At 35.9% G+C, this 17,401-nt stretch overlaps 2 protein-coding genes across 4 annotated transcripts; both read left to right on the top strand.

The window, feature by feature from the left end:
• The first annotated feature begins 377 nt into the window (after positions 1-377).
• LOC121856186 (stress response protein NST1-like) lies at positions 378-10,756 on the top strand. 3 transcript variants are annotated; one of them, XM_042351527.1, is made up of 8 exons: positions 378-530; positions 682-938; positions 2,208-2,296; positions 2,792-2,935; positions 4,558-4,719; positions 4,978-5,128; positions 5,522-5,678; positions 6,363-10,756. In XM_042351527.1, the coding sequence occupies exons 2-8, from the start codon at positions 884-886 to the stop codon at positions 7,573-7,575; spliced, it is 1,971 nt and encodes a 656-aa protein (XP_042207461.1). In that variant the 5' UTR covers positions 378-530; positions 682-883; the 3' UTR covers positions 7,576-10,756. The 3 variants fall into 3 exon arrangements, with proteins under 3 accessions (XP_042207461.1, XP_042207463.1, XP_042207462.1); XM_042351529.1 differs by lacking the exons at positions 378-530; positions 682-938 and adding an exon at positions 1,013-1,106; XM_042351528.1 differs by lacking the exons at positions 378-530; positions 682-938 and adding an exon at positions 1,199-1,724.
• Positions 10,757-11,843: 1,087 nt separating this feature from the next.
• On the top strand, positions 11,844-16,835 carry LOC121856171 (uncharacterized protein C19orf47 homolog). Its single transcript, XM_042351502.1, has 2 exons — positions 11,844-11,982; positions 14,117-16,835. The coding sequence occupies exon 2, from the start codon at positions 14,125-14,127 to the stop codon at positions 15,268-15,270; it is 1,146 nt and encodes a 381-aa protein (XP_042207436.1). The 5' UTR covers positions 11,844-11,982; positions 14,117-14,124; the 3' UTR covers positions 15,271-16,835.
• The last annotated feature ends 566 nt before the right edge of the window (positions 16,836-17,401 follow it).

Here is a 17,401-nt window from a genome sequence, read left to right as displayed (position 1 = left end):
TTTACTCTATATTATCACACCTCAATGTTGTGCACCTCCCCCTGCTATGCCTTATGGTGGCGGGTATAACATGACGCAACACATCATCTTCCGGGGAAAGGCTGCACGGAATTTCTGGTATCAATGGCTTAGAAATGATGCTTTAGTAGTTTTGATGTGAAGTTGTTGTACGAGTGATACATTTTATGTCAGGTTTATTGGTGTTATTTTTTACTCCGTCTCATCGTGTTCTTCAATTTCACGAATTCTCATCTTATAATCCGTGATGCAATATACAATATATGGTCAGAAACATCTTTGCTTATTAAATAAATGTCTTACAGAACGTATGGACAACGAATATGACAGCTCATCATTCAAAACGTGGCCGAAGCCAACGTACAACTACGAGTGTTTCACCATGTTACGTACAGTACAGTATAGGGATGGTGGAGCTCACCAAGACCACAGACGGACAGTAATCCCTAGAGAGTGGACCGTGTTTTGTGGTCTCTGCAAAAATATTTATTTATAAGAAAAGCCAAGTGAAGGTATGCTTTATCATTGCAATTGTACTACGGTATAATACTAAAACTAAATATTTTTGTGACATTTACCGAAATATCTACATTTAGCGAACGAGATAACATTGTTTTAATCGAGTTATAAACCATAGAGTAATATTTGGTTTCTTTTTTTCAGGTGTATCACTAGAGTATATGGCGAAAATTCTAGTAAGTGGTAGAAATATAGTAAATAAGTTACAGTATTGGAGAAGAGAACTTGAGTGGCCAAGATATCTACAGCAGGAATTCGGAGGATCCGATCATAACAACAACATCTGAGTGTGCGCGAGTGGAGGCCTCGGCTACTTGTCATGTGATAATATTGAGGTTTATACGTAATGACGTCTACCACAAGCATGAATGACACCGAAGGAAAACCAGACGCTGGTGCTGGTAAGTTTGACTGAATGTTAATGGACCTTAATTTTATATAAGTGATGCAGGGAAGAGAATCAGATGATCGAGACGTTTAGGAGTGTTGTTGTGAGTCACAAGTAAAGTGCATTTCAAGGTCGCCCACCCCACATACATTATACAACCAGAAAAATATTATTAGTACAGGTATAATAAATTATATTAAAGGCAGAGGAGCAGTCACAGTAGTATAGTTTAATTTTAGTTGACATTCTTGAGGATGAAAATATTGTCAATATACTGTAGAATAGGAATCAACTATGCAGTACAAGTGACAAGGAATGTTGCTGTACTTTATCCACTTCACTAAATGTTGTGTCATTGCAACACATATGGTGCTGTTGCAACATTCTCTGGCACTTTATTTCAAGAGTTCACAGTTCTTACTCCAAATTAAGGCATTACCAATACTGTACAGGCTATAAGAGTTCATATCATGTCTCCCAGGAATTTATTAGGAAGAGAGCATTTGTAAGGCATACTCATGGTGGTATTAAGCTAGTAGGTCTTACAAGGTTATTTAAATACAATATCTAGACGGTCCTTCCCTCATAGTGCTCTTCAAGAGTGAGCTGCTGTCCCCGAGATATGCTAGAGACTGTCATTTGATTGAAAATTTCCAAAGGAGGGCCACCACTGGTGCCTGCATTACGGCACCTCAGTTACCCAGACAGTGCATGCCCAGTATTTGTCAACAGTGTGTAACAGATGCATGAATGACCACTTATGCGGCTAACAAGCCGGTCAGTGGCGTTGAGGATAAAAGTAATACATGTACTACTGTAATGTAATGTATGGTGATTTTGTCCTCTTGTCAGAATGACCTTCAATATAAATGTAAAATCAACATTTTTGCATTTAACAAAAATAGAATTGGGTTAAAATTAAGGGGGAACTTTGTTAGCTACTCTGCATTATCTCATAACGATTGTAAATATTTACCATAATTTGAACAAATGTTAGTGTTGATATGATTTCACACGTAAAAAAAATCAGTTACAGGATCAATACAGTAAAGATACTGTACCTGTGTCAGTATCAAGAGAGTTACTGTATCACTTTATTTTACCATAGTTTTAGATAAAATTTTCAGGCCATCAGTCACCATTGCATTGCCTTTTAACTATGTATAACTACAGTAGTACAGTCATTATGTGTAAATTAACATTGAAAGAATAATATGATTCTAAGTTCAATATTTTAATCTTAGTTTCATAGCATAATTTGCTAATTTTTATTTATTAACAGACGGAACAGTCACTTTGATGAGCCAAGCTGAGTACAATGACAAGCTGGAAACTCATCAGGCTCTTGTGCAAGCCAAGTCAGGAGAATTGGTGAGTTATGTAAAGTTAAGCTATTACAAGCCTGTTTGGTTGGCTTTATCTTACTAGCCTATAAAGCTAATTATCTTACTAGCCTTTAAAGCTAGTTATCTTACTAGCCTACAAAGCTAGTTAGATAAAGCCAACTAAACAGGTTTTCTTCAAATATACACTTTTATCGATCTATCACTTTACTCCTCTCGTAGCTTAGTATGGGGTGGATTAAAGGTTACAATACAGACACCTCAAGAGGACGTGCACAAATCATTAACCTCAAAAACAGCTGGAAACAGTGATTAAAAAAATGCATCAGTGAGTCATACTTTTCCTCTTATCACCTTATTCTCATTGAAAATCCAGTATAGTTTATATGTGTTAGTAAGGACACTCTTGTTTTTCTGTATGATTGTACGTATTAGTAACTATGAGACAAGTAAACTGGGCTGATTAAGGATGGAAAGCAATACAGTATTATATTCCTCTAAAAAAAGATGTTTCCCCCAACAGACACAGCTGATGGAGACGCTGAAGAATGTGCGCGAGTGTAAACAACCCCTCACACAGGTGAAAGACACCTTGCAACAAGAAATCAACATTGCAAATGGAGCAATTAATACAATTTCAGAAGAAGCTACACATCTGAAGCAAAAGGTGTGTTAAAAGTAATACCTTGTAATGTATTGTTACAGTACAGTGCTGTAATGAATTAGGCATATAACAAGTATTTTCTAGACTATTTAAAAACAGATTTGTATTAGTTACATAATCTTCGCTTTAGAGGTGTGTGTACTTCATCATCCACCTCGTTGTCTCCTCTCTACTGCAAGTTCCTTCAACCTTGGGGTCTTACATATTTTACCCCCACCCCCCTTTCCTCCCTCCCTCATCTCTATCTATTACTGATGCTCTCCAGTTTACATCATAGACAACCTTCCTTAAGTCTCTCCTAGCAGCATCCTCCCACCCCACTCTAGGTCTGTCTCTCAATAACTCCTCTTTACGTCTATTCATCCAATATCATCACCAGCCTTTCTTCCTCCTACCACCTTACTCTACATTCCTCCCCATCTTTACAGTAATTCTCTCCACTTATCTATAGCGTGTTTTTCCCCAGCTGAGAAAAGATGCCCCGCAAGCAACTTCAAATTTTCCCCGCCTCTGCTGATGGTCGTGTGATATTTCAATGTGATTCTGATCTTTTAAAATGTTGTTTTTGCATAATATAGTATTACTGATACGAAATTTGTCTTAGTATGCCTTATTGTGGGTAAAAATAAGTATATATTAAGTGCATCCTCCGAAAGTGTGAATTGGGTCCGACTAATTACCCAAATGTAGCCGCAATATAGTCAAATAATGGTCCTACATGAATAAATCGGGTTACCAATCACTTCTCGACTAGTATTTGGTGTCACAAAGTAAAAAAAAAATTGGAAAACGTAATTTAATTTGAGTTAATAGATCAAGTGCATGTACCTAACCTAACCTAACCTAACCTAACCTAACCTAACCTAATCTAACACAACACAACACAACTCAGATTAAATTAAGTTTACCAATTTTTTGTGACTTTATGACACCAAATAATAATCGAGAAGTGATTCACAGCCCAATTTACGCTTGTACGACCATCATTTGACTTCATTGCGGCTACATTTGGGTAATTAGTCGGACCGTGTGAATTTGCTACCCGAGTTTAACAGTTATTTCATGTATAATACTTCTGATAAACTTCCTACGTGCTTATGTTTGAAATAATGAATGTGTGTATCTTTATATAATTTAGCTAAATATCTTTCTCGTCAGAAACGGTCATCCCAACGATTATGAATAAACTCATTTAGAAATACTTCATTACTTCTGGACAAAATTGGACAGGTTTGCAACAGCCAATCAGCTTTAACTTTTGAGGAGGGGGCCGGGCATCTTTTCTCAGCTGAGAAAAAATGCACTATAGTTAACTTTTATCATGCTTCCTCACTCCTGTTATCATTATCTTCCATTTGTTCTCATACCTGTAGCCTCTACTAGTTTGTTCCATTGAAACATATGTCTCCATCTCACAAAGGAAGGCTGGAGTTAAATTCATTAGATCATTAAACAAACTAAAGCAACTGATATTTATAACATGAATACAGGGAGTACAGATAAGTTAGAGACATGAAAATCAAGGAATAATTTGAACTTGCCGATTTGCCAGTTGAATCAGTCAGATACACCAGGAACCAGTTTAAGATATAGTTATGTTTGTCTTACGTGTGTTTGGTTTTCAGCTGCGATATCACAGTGTAAAGCAGATACACGGTAATATAGAGAGACTGGAGTACCAACTGCGAAACAACAACTATAAACCAAGGGAAGAGCAGAAGATCTTGGATGAGATATCTATGCTGCAGAGATCTGTTAAAACTCTTCGGGAATATGAAGCCAAACAGGTTAGTACCATACAGTTGAGTAGTGTATTTTAAACTGGAAATCTTTACTCAAATGACGAAATAGTTCTTTTGTCATATTAGAACACTCTCCGGTCCACAAACTAGAACCTGTCTGACTATCCTGTATCATGACAGGAAAAAATTAAACAATGGGGAGTTTTTATAAATGTTATCTTTACTATACTTGCAAGCCTCTTCCCACTGTGCTGCAGGATGTTTGAAATTAAGAGCGAATAAATTAGGGTTTATTAATTTCAGGCCGAGAACAAAAAATATCGTGCAGAAAGAGCAAGACTGATTGAAGAACGCAATAATAATTACTCGAAGATCAGAGCCCTCTATGCTCAAGAAGATGATATAAAGAAATCAATAGCTACTGTCAGGGGAGATATTTCATCAAATAAGAAAGGTAAGTAGATGCTATTTAATTGAATTTTATTTATTTTTTTGCGGGAGATCTTTAGACATCTAGCTACACACTGAGGCCAAGATTGCAAGTGTGAGATAATGTATATAGAAGTCACAGACATCCACAGTAGCCTTAAAAGCCAAATACAAAATACAGTACAGTATTTATACATTTCCTGCTCAGAGTTAAAGTACAGTATGTTAGAGTTTTGTCTCAATATTTTCTCCTTCAGTTAAAATCCTACACGGTGTGGTATCATGAGGTAGGTTAAAAATAGTGTGAGTGTCTTCCCATCATTGCTAAGTTATTCACTTCAAATTTCTGTTGATTAGTTATTGAGCTGTTAGGACACACACACAGGACAGTTGTTTTCAAATGTTTTTGTTCCCCTAGCTATTGACCAGCTGAGACAAATGAAACCCAAGCTGGAACAAGGATGGATGGCTCACCACCACAAGCTCCAGGCTGCACGGGCCAAACGATACGAAGAAAAGAAACGCCTACGGCAAGAACACACAAGAGAGCGTCAAGAGGAAAGACGAAAATTATGGTAAGTTTGGTTTTGAGATGCTTGATAAGCTACTGGTAAACAATAGTTTCTTGTAAGTTGTGGTTTAGGTTTGATCATCCATGTAAGTGTATCTGTAGGACTTTCTTGTATGTACAATATATGCTGCACCATGAGCTGTTACACTTCATTCTGGCCTAAAGGCTCTCTCTCTCTACTTACTGTAATTGTAATACATAGTGATATACAGTATACTGTACATGTCTTCAGTTTTAAATTATGTCTGGACTGTACTCCGTTACTGTGTATGATAGATTACGTCCACAACAAACCGTGGCACCTTTCCTCCCACAGTTTAACTCGGTCACTGTTGGTGTTATTTCTTATACACACTCATTGAATTTCTTCTACAATCCCTAAACTACCTACTGTACTGTACTAGCCTTTCTCAATTAGAAGTTTTTCTAACTAATTAATGTTATATGTACTTGTATATATTTTAAATGTTAACTCATTATTTGGTTCCTCTTAATGAAAATTCGAGTAGTAAACATTTAAACCATACACCTTCATTCTTCTTTACAACATTTTCTTCTTATATTGCTTCATCAAGTGTCTTTGTATCAACCATATACCATTCTTGACTTGCTTACTGTAGAGCAAAATATGATTTTTATAAAATTGTACACCAGATTGCATGAACTGACAAATAATCTTTATTTTCAGGGAAGAATATGAGGCAAGTAAAGAGCCTTATGAAGAAGAAAGAAAACTGTGTCAAGTTTTGATCTCATACTTGCAGTCTTCACTAGGAGGAAGCACTCCATGTACACCAGCATCTTCAGCTAGCCTGCTGTTGTCTCCAAGTACTCCAGGTCTAACACCTGCTACCACTCCATCAACACCAAGGTCATCAGCAACCTATTTATTTTCTCCTAATACTCCAACCAGAACAGCAGATGTCAGTTCACCCTCAAAAAACCAGTCATTAAATAATACAAGTAGTTTAAATAAACCCTCAACCTCTTCAGAGAGTAATAGTAGTCCCTCCAATATGATTCCACCAGATACTTCAGGTTCATTTTATTCTAAACCTAAAGATGATGATGATGGTTTCATTAAAGTCAGTAAACGACATAAGGCAAAGACAAAGAGGGAACAAAGAATGGCAAGCCGTGTGAAGGAGTTGCCTCACACACCCGATGTCTTACTCAAGTTCTCCAAGCTCTCTATACCTCCCCCGAAAAATACTGATCAAGTTGCAGCAACAATTGTATCTATACAAGATTGTCTGCAACGTTTTCATACTTTATCTCTAAGTGAAACTAATCAGGTTCATGAAGAAGAGCCATCAGAAGATGCAGGAAAACTCGGTGAAACAAAATATTTAAGACCCACTAGTTTATGTGTGAAAGGGAGTCTAAATCTTATGGGAACCACAGATTACAAAGCACTAGCAACTCCTGTTGCTTCCTCCAGTACTGCTGGGTTAGAGCACAGTTTTCCAGGTACTTCCTCCCCAGGCGTCCACCAACAGACAATTTCCACCACAATACCAGTTATCAGTGTTGCTTCACCAGGTACATCCTGGGCACCTGTCATATCTCCAGACCAATTTTCTACTAGTGATATACCAAGTAATCTAAATCAAATCACAAAGAGTACCCAGAATAATCAACCTATGTATAATGGAGTTCATCCATCAATAAGTAGAATAGCAGAACAAAGTCATATAGCACAACATGAACTAAATACCATACCAGATATACCACCAGAAATGAAAATGTGCAAAGACATTGTCTCTCAAGGAAACAATGAATCTTTTTTCTCGATGCCTGTATCATACCCAAGCAACTTGGTAGAGCTAAACAATAATGCTGGTTGTAGCTATGCTGCAGTAGCTGCTAAGGTCAATTGTAATGCTTTTGGTTTGAATTAATATATTTGTTTTAATTGTGCAATTGTATGGTGTTATTTTAAGAGCTTGGGTTTTATTTAATTGTACAGAATAATATTTACACTCAGTCTAGTCATTAATTTAAACTCACTTTATAAAATGTATATAAAAATATTCTGTTATTTTATCAATTTATGCATTCATTGTACAGTATTGTTATGCAACTAATATATATTTTACATATTTGTTGCAATGTTTCATTTAATAGGCCTTTATTGTTTATTGATACCTTTTATTTTGTAAAATGTTTTATATTTATGTGTTATTAAACATCAGCAGTGTCATAGTCAGTATTACTGTATGTGCCATTACATAATGTACTATGAATGGAGGAAGTGGCTACAGACCAGGTCTGATTACCTTTCCTTCCCCCAATTAGTGCCAGAAATGCCATAGCACATACAGTACAAGATAAAAGGCTTTTGCACAAAAGAGGTCAATTTAGTTAGACATGTGCCTGTACTGTACTGTAGTACGCATGTGTAATGAACTGCAGCAACACATTACCAACATATCTTAAGGTCATTGGGTTATGTTTGGTCTGACTGATTCATGTCTGCTGTTCTTAAGTGGTCTGCTGTACCCAAGATATGCTTAGTCACCTATAGTAAATACAAATTGGGAGTCAGTACAGTAATAGCCTTGAACATAATGTTGTTTGTAATAATTGTTGTATGGATATAACAAAGGGCTTAACGTATAGGTGTTGGAGCACTAACATAAGGTGTTACAGTACTTTACGTCTAAGTCTGATACCTAAAGCTAAGCAGGGAAAATAAGGTGATATGTACTGCTTTATAATTTGAATTTGGTGATCCTAAAGACCTTAGCTCTTATCCAACCCTTATTGCCTGGGAAGACGACACCTACACACTGGATGATAACAAAACCTATTCTCAGTTTGCTGAAACACATACTGTGATTTCAACTGTATTACAAAACTTGGTGAAAATGGCACAAAATACTTAGCAGTGTATCTCAACAATTATGCTTTTAAAAACAATATTTTACAAACTGTTTTGTCACTGAGTGGTGCGAAACCTTAATCCATTTGCTACGGGGTGCCACTTTTAATACAGTACAGTATTTTATTTGGTTAGGGCAAGACAATTTTATTCAGCAAAGAGGAGACCCCATACACAAGGAGTTAAAGTCTCTGAGTTGTAATATTCCAGTAGAGATCAGCTTCATGCACAAGCTCTGTGGAAAAGCCTACACCATTACCTCAATAAAATAATCAAACACTACAGTGAAGTACAGTACTGTACTGTATCTGTCAACACAAAATCTACTTTAAGAAATATCCTGTTTTTCAAAAGATCTGAACATTCTATAATACATAGGATGCTTATGAATTAATATTTTACATGTTATATGAGAGTAAATAAGGAGAAATTGGACAATCAGGTAACTGGCTGAGTGACTGTGTGTGTAGTGGTGAGTCTACAGTACTTGCCTTAATATGAGTTTGAGGAGTAAGTCAATTGGTGACTGTAAGAGAATGATGACACATTGAATGCTATTTGAAGATTTAATAATAGTGAGAGAGAACAAGTTAGTGTACAGATACAGTATTTATAGAAATTCATAATACAGTACTGTAATATGATTATAATACATGCTTTCCTTGGTAACATGTTCATAATAATAATAACCTTACATAATTATCCAATTTACAGAAGCCTCTCAGTCCAAGACTCTTGAGGTTACATGTACTGAACTTGACTTTGTTATTTGAGAACTGATGTGCATAGAGTGATCTTATAGGTGCAGTACCCTGGCATTGTGAGGGAAGTACATGTACAGTACAGCACAGTAGCAGCACTTGCAAATGTATAAAATTTTTCGAGGTTTTACATTTTGTCAACTAGCTACTGATAGATTTGTCTGAACCCTGGACAATAATGGCTATCAGGTCGTATTACCGTACATTTTTTTTTTAAATACAGCCCATGAATAAATTTTATTCAAAATAGATGCATGGATAAGATTTGTTATCAGTGTACATTACTATACTGTACTGTACTTGTAAACATATGCACAAATCTACAGACCCAATGGTGGTACTGTACTGTATTGGCAAGGTTGCTAATAAAATGGGGCCTCATCCAAATATACCCTGAACTACTTAAAACATATTGTTCACTTTTGTGTTTGTGAAATGGAAAATTGACAGCCACACTTTCTATAGTTGTCTGCAGTTTGTACATTTGTTTATCCCAACCCCCCATGTGATCAAAGTTTATCCGTCCCTTTGTCTGTTGGTTGTGTTGGTACCTACAGATAACTTTTTCTGTGTTATGAAGAACATGAGAAATCACATTAATACCAAATCTGTGTTTTAATACAATTGTACCTCTATGTCCATGTATGTTGTCCAAACTTTATCCGTCCGTTTGTATGTAATGTTCATAATCCATCTGATAATACGTTATAATGTTCAACTTGTTATCTCAGCTCTCATATCAATTAATCATCTCTATAATTTCCCCCCTTTCTTTAAGGTTTTTACAGCTTGCATGTTAAACACACACATACACACTCTTCTACCTGATGGTATATCTTGTTCAGGTAGCTATTTATTGTAGAGGCTTAACATGTTCTTATTAAGACTGACTCCTTTGACACTATGGAGAATGAGCCATTAATATCATGACCTGTGCAGTATTACATGACTATGGAACTGAACAGTTAATCTGGCAGTTTACTGAAGGTATTATTGTTACACAAGAAAACAACATGTACTGTACATATACAATAGTGTAGTGTGAAAGGTCAACACTGTCTTCGTGAATTATCATTCTGTGTTTCAGTCATTCAGTTATTGTTTGCTGATGTTAATAGCTGTACTAATATATTTGATGACTCCTCTACACAAGAGTTATGATGCAGTGTGAAATATCAACATTATGGGTGAAAAAAAAGTCATTCTGTGCTAAAAGTCAATTATAGTAAATGTTGAAAGCTTGAAAATATTCACAACATTCTTCAGTTGCTAATACAGAATGCACAAGTGTTTTGTTTGAGGCTTTATAAAATGTATGCAATAGGCACTTTTAACTTTGATACAAAGCTTATAATTGCACAAACTCTTGTAAATAATGGATTCCTTTGGAAAACTTATTAAAAAAAAGTTAAATATATATTATATATCTATACATTATCACGGTAGTTTCATTTACAACCTTTCATTAAGTTTAAGAAAATCTGAAAATTATATTATGTATACCTTTATCATCTTAACTGCAATCATGAACATCAAATAAACTTAAGGGTAATGAATATTTAACATTAAAAAACTGTACTGCACAAGGTTTACCTGCCCAAGAAAACTGATAAAGTTACACTACTAATTGCTGGCAACAGGAATATCAAGGGTGGGGGAACAGGACGCTCACAGCAAGTCCAGTATATTACCGATCTCCATCATTGAAGCCAATCTTAGTCTCACTTTATAAGGCTGACTTCTGGTGTCCTCGTGTAAAATCTAAAGCGTTAATAGATTATTCTACGCCTTAAAATTTCAAATTACAATACAGTACAGTACATGAAACAAATGTGGGTCAGGTAAAAAAAACTAGTGTAATAACTTTACGTCCCTCACCTGTCACCCTACTAGTAATAGTACTCTACTTTAATTTTATGGTACAGCAAAGTACTAGGTAAAACCACTACCGTACTACCAGTACTATCAAAACTGATCACTAATGTTTAATCAAAGCTATAGAATATGGTGTAAGTAATTTTATAATTTCATCACTTACTAGCAGTTCGGGCAGTTGGTCTATTCTTAGTTATGGCCTTTAATGATCAGTGTTAGTATAGGAGGAAATATACGAGTACCCAACCGGATAAAACCTGCTATGGTAAGGTTACACTGGATACCACACCTGCCTCACTTCTGGGTCGGGGACTGAACCCAGGACACATTCGTAAAATACCCCCCCCCCCTCCCTCCCTCCCTTTATTATGTAATGTTAAATTTATATGGCGATTTTACTCATTCTCTAAAAATCTATGGAATTTAGCAGTGGTGTTTATGGTATTATTTTCTTAACTTTAAGCAGCATGAGGTTGAGTCAGATGGTCAGGTGAACGCCCTCTGTTCGTATGTTCATATAAATAATATCAAACTTAACTCTATAAACCCTAAAAATATACATCCAGATTAACAAAAAAAAATCTCTCTCCAAAAAAAAATAAAATCCCAAAGACTTTATATAACCAGAATATAAATTAAAAACTCAATTAAACTTGGAGGCAACTATTCGAACACAATGTTATGGCGTCCTCAGAGTCGGTGGATGTTCCGTAAATAGACTTTATTATCCCCCATATATCATACCTGACCTTCACTATTCTATTGGGCTCACAGAACAAACTTTCAAGGTGGGTTAGATTTTGTGTTGGGTATATAAATTAATGGTTGTTGTCTTTAAAAGTGTGTAAAGTAAATGGATGGTCATATATGTTTATAATATTGGTTTAGGATGTATAAAGATATTTCAGGTATATAATTCAATATGTATAAGAACAGTATAGGTATAGTCTTTATAGTTCAACATGTATATAGGTAATTAGTGTTTATAACCCGTGCAGGCAGATATAGTCCAGTGTGTCTAGACAGTGCAAGTTCGGGGTCTGACTAATTACCCAAATGTAGCCGCAATGAAGTCAAATAATGGTCCTACATGAATAAATCGGACTGCTAATCACTTCTCGATTATTATTTGGTGTCATAAAGTCACAAAAAATTGGTAAACTTAATTTAATCTGGGTTGGGTTGGGTTGGGTTGGGTTGGGTTGGGTTAGGTTGGGTTGGGTTAGGTTGGGTACATGCACTTGATCTATTAACTCAAATTAAATTACGTTTTCCAATTTTTTTTTTACTTTGTGACACCAAATACTAGTCGAGAAGTGATTGGCAGTCCGATTTATTCATGTAGGACCATTATTTGACTACATTGCGGCTACATTTGGGTAATTAGTCGGACCCGTGCAGGTATACAACAAAGCTATCAGGGGTTACGATTCAGAAATGGGAGGTCATCGAACTTAATAATTAAATAGTGATGGTAAAAAAAAGGTAATTATATAGGACTAACCTTCGGGCGAAATTGATTGAAAACAATTATAAAAACGCCGGATTTTCATTGTTATATTATAGTGGACACTGTTGTTGTTTGTGGAAATGTTATAAAACGGATATTTTTAAAATAAATGCTACTTAACATTTGTGGTTATGAAGAACAGACCTAACCAAACAAACCTACCTAACCTTACCTAACTTCACTGTTATATTAAACAGAAAGAACTTACTCTACTATGTTATGGTGAAATGTGAGGCATTTCTGGACGTGAGATGATACGGCCCCATCGGTGCTATGTAGCCTGGCGGGTTAGTCCTATATATTAACCAAAAACAATAATCCTTTACTGTATCAAGTTTCTGTCATAAATTTATATATTTTAGTGTTTTAGATTTTGCTTAGCTAGTCACAAAATGGACTCTGGGTACAATGGGTGTTCTTTGTCACCTTTACAAACTATCATCGCGTCTTTGAAAATGAAGCTGCTGCTATTGACATTTTTTAAGACATGTTATTCTGCCAACTTCTGTGAATTATGCAAAGTACGATTCAGATTGTAACTACCGTCAAGATAAGAACCTTTGATTTTGTACTAAAAGACGAACTAAATGACGGAACTTGCCAAGACAGAAATATCCTCACTGACTTTGCATTTAAGGGCACTTCGTTGACCAAAGTACAGTACCTCCTTTATATTCCAGCATCTGATAATTTACGGTATGTAAAATCAATGTAAAGTTTGCTTGGTAAGGTTAGTTTTATCCTGTTATTACCCCACAATTTACCCTCTAGCACTTCATAATAACTAAAAAAAAATTAAATTTACGATAAAAATGCGAGTAAGGGCATGTGAACGAGTATCTCATGACAAACACTTCTGCCGATTGGTTGAGTCAGAAGTAAACAATGTATATCTCCATGAACTTGTACTTTCCTAAGTGAAATCAGTCAAATTACTCAAAACTCTCCCTAAATAAAATTCAATAGAATTCCATGCATGATCACTACTGACTATTAACTAAATGTATAACTGTCTGACCCTCCCCCCCTCATTATAGCACAGGCAGGCCAAAATTTAGAACAAAAAACTCCTCTCAATTGGTGGCTTAACAAGCAGATTCCATAATTACAGCAAGGTTAGATTTAACATACACTGTACGTACATGGCACCATGACGCTCCCATACATTTTTGTCAGTACTATACACTACAGACCAGCATTATTTCTCAAAACTTTCAAAATATTGTCATTTAATTTGGATCATACAGGTACAGGTATTATTTTTCATATTTCAACAAGTAAAATATATGCAGGAAGCGTCATCTTTTACAGTGCGAGTCAACATAAACCGTATGTTAGATGGGTATGGGAGGCTGTCCATAGTTATGTTAATCTGCTTTATTTTTAACATTGTATTTTTTTCTTTACCACAGGACTAAAGATGTCGTCCATTAGTGATACTTCAACGTGGTTAAAGTTCTTCACTGAAGCAGGCATCCCTGCTGGAGAAGCAACAAATTATGCCATCATATTCACAGACAATCGCATAAAACAAGACATGCTCCTCGATCTGAATCGAGATTATTTACGGGATATGGGCATCACTGTCATGGGCGATATTATAGCAATATTGAAGCATGCCAAAGTTTATTCCGGTCAGTTATCTCGCCAGAGAGTCTTACAGACCTCGATGCCACAAGCTTCCCAGCATGATACAGGCGCTTCACATTCATCTAGTAAGAAAAGTACACCTGCAACAAGAATGCTAGAGCACTATGTCCGGAAAGAAGGACCCCCTTCTCCTCCCAACAACTCTAATCTCTCTCAGAGTTTGTCAGCACGTTTGGGTAGTGGAATGAAAAGGTCAGTTGAAGATGACGACTCGTCAAATACCAACAAGAGGAGCTCGGTATTCAATAGATTAGGTGATAATTCTGTGACAAGCACTACCAGTGAAAACCCCAAGATCACAATCACGATGCATGGGAAGGATATCATTCGCACAGCTACAAGCACCGATAGTAATAAAAAATCATCACCATCTGTGTTTGGTAGACTAGGTAACAAGGATGATGGTGCAAATGGGGGTGCTGTTGAGCGTGAACTTAGTCCTGGAAAACCATTAGAATATCAAGGAATATTAAAGTATTCATCCAACGACAGTTTTGAAAAGCCTAACTTTACAAGGAAGAAGATTGTAACGGCCATTTCAGGAGGTACCAAAGTTGCAACTATGTCTGCAGATACTACCACAGGTATCAAGAGCAGATTGGGACTCCAAAGCTCCACATTAATTAGTGCATGTACAAGCGCTGGAATATTTGCGAGAGAGACTGAAGAGGCACGTAAATCAAAATCGTCAACCAAACTGACTCTGTCAAGTGGTGGTACTTCCAATCAGTTGAAAGTTAAGACATTATCACCAGGGAGAACAGTAGTTTCAGCAGCTGCCACATCTTCATCAAGTTCATCTTCAGGAAAAAAATTTGTAAAAAAAATTGTAAAAGTAAACAAGAAGACTGGTGAAATTGTGAGTGAAGAAAAGATACCACTAAAAACTGATGTCTTTAGTAGACTTGGTAATTAATTATATTTGACATAAAACTAATTATAATACAGTATATTAAAGAATTAAGAGTATGCATGTATATATATGGTATATATGTAACTCAATTGATTAAGTCACTGCCATTTTTACTGTGAGCACTTGGAAAGAGTGCAGGGTTGTGCTGTACGAACAAAGTCTCAAGTTCCTATGGTTGGCAGAGATTTAAGTTTGGTATGCTAGAGGGCTTTGGCATCACAAATTATATGACAATTGGTGTTTTGAGGTAACAAATGTTTTCTTCATAATTTCTCTCAATGATTATAACTGTAAAAATTGATGGGAAAATAATTCTTGGTATTACAATCTCTAAGATTATTGTAACTTGCAGAATTCCACCAACTGCATTTTAAAATAGCAACATTACTGTGTACTGATCCCATTTTTATGTAAAATTTAATGAAGCCTTTAGTATCCAAAATTATTTCAGTACAGAACAAAATAGACTAAAACAAAAATTAGTTAATTTAGTTAATTATTAGTTATGCCAAGAATAAAAATATCTACTTTATGTAAATATCAACAAGTTAACCCCTGGGCTTCGAGCTATGGTCGGCACCCCCCCCACCCCCCTAACAGGTATATTCAGTAACATATAAAAACAAATAAAAGCAATTCTAGTTTTACAAACTGGCCATACATAATTTAAACAGGAATTAAATAAATGTCTTTACCACAGGTTGGCAACACCAGGGCTAGTAATAGTCGAGAATGTTGGTGATGTGTGTGACGCCGTAATAATGAGATAAACAACATTAATTTGAAGGCAGTATGAGGTACAGGACACTTATTTTACCGTTATTACTATTAACAATATTTATTACCAATCCATTAATTGATCATAATACTGGATAAGTGCTTGGGGATAGAAATGGTGAAGCAAGTCGAGTCCAAGGGCAAGATGCCTATACCACAAAAGCTGAATAGGGACTGTGAGGCTCTCATGTGTGAGCGAGAGATAAATAGAGTACCTACTTGGCTAAGTAATCTAGCCAGGTCCGCCCTTTTTATTCAAATAGGCTCTCAAAAGATCAAAACGCCATGCGACGTGACCCAAAGCCCAGGGGTTAAAGGTATACTGTACTTCATTTTTAGTTCAGGACAAGTAAACATTGTCGTACTTTACATTTCATATCATTTCAAGGTGCAATGTGTTGGTACTGATACACAACCCCATCTTCTATCACCAGGAAATACTGCTTTTGTAATACTGTATACAGTACTGTATATATGTATATATTTATACGTACATATATTGTCCAAGCAAATTTTTATTCTGTATAAAATTTTGTTTTGTTTTATGTTACTGTTGTTGAATAGTTACAATGATACAGTAGACGTTCATGTGTGTTCAACATCTTAAGTCATGGCTACAAGGTTTGCAGTCTTTGATACCTGTACCATTATTTAAAAAATGTCCTTAAATTTCATCTAGTGACAACAGAAGAATACTGTATCTGTACAACAGTTTAAAGTTATGCCTCAAAATTTCGAGCAACAGCAAAGGTTAGATTTGTTTCTTGTGTGAACAAACTTATTTTCCATAATTAGATTTTTTTTACCCCTTTTCCAAAATGTGAATCTACTTTACCAAACACTCCATGAAATATCTGACTACTGTACATAATATTTAAACTACTACAGTAAAATGTTGACCCCACAATTTCAAGTGGATTAAATATTGGTGGTGCTCATGATGATCACACAGATGCCTTACAACGGCGGGAAAGTTGAAATCAATTAAGTGTACTGTACAGTATATAGTTTTCTGAGAGCTGGAAGAAACTATAATGTTCAGAAATTGGAGACCTGAATGAGTGACAATTACAGTAAGTTTGGGGTCCTCAGAGATACTGTATTGATATTGGGGTAAGGATACATGACTTTTGTGCAGCTATTAACATGTGGAAAAAGTACACACCCTTAGCAGTATATGTATGGAAATATGCAGAAGATTGATCAGATCAGTTTGTTTCAACAAGCAAGGGTCCATGATAAGCAGAAAAATAGTTAGTAAGCAAAAAAACAACAGTTTGGTCTTGATCACACACATTACCAAGGTGCGGGCAAGGAGTACTGTACCGACGCTCCCTCGAGGTGCGTGGCTGGGCGA

The sequence above is a fragment of the Homarus americanus genome, unplaced genomic scaffold, assembly GCF_018991925.1.
Source record: "Homarus americanus isolate GMGI-L3 unplaced genomic scaffold, GMGI_Hamer_2.0 scaffold48016, whole genome shotgun sequence".
In the NCBI taxonomy this organism is placed as follows: domain Eukaryota; kingdom Metazoa; phylum Arthropoda; class Malacostraca; order Decapoda; family Nephropidae; genus Homarus; species Homarus americanus.
The sequence above is the reverse complement of the archived record's forward strand: the minus strand, read 5'-3'. Positions and strand labels throughout refer to the sequence as shown.

Coding starts and splice junctions, on each gene's coding strand:
- LOC121856186 (XM_042351527.1), top strand. CDS start 884: ATGACGTCTACCACAAGCATGAATGACACCGAAGGAAAACCAGACGCT. Junction 2,297..2,791: donor AAGCCAAGTCAGGAGAATTG/GTGAGTTATGTA, acceptor TTCCCCCAACAG/ACACAGCTGATGGAGACGCT. Junction 2,936..4,557: donor CTACACATCTGAAGCAAAAG/GTGTGTTAAAAG, acceptor TTTGGTTTTCAG/CTGCGATATCACAGTGTAAA.
- LOC121856171 (XM_042351502.1), top strand. CDS start 14,125: ATGTCGTCCATTAGTGATACTTCAACGTGGTTAAAGTTCTTCACTGAA.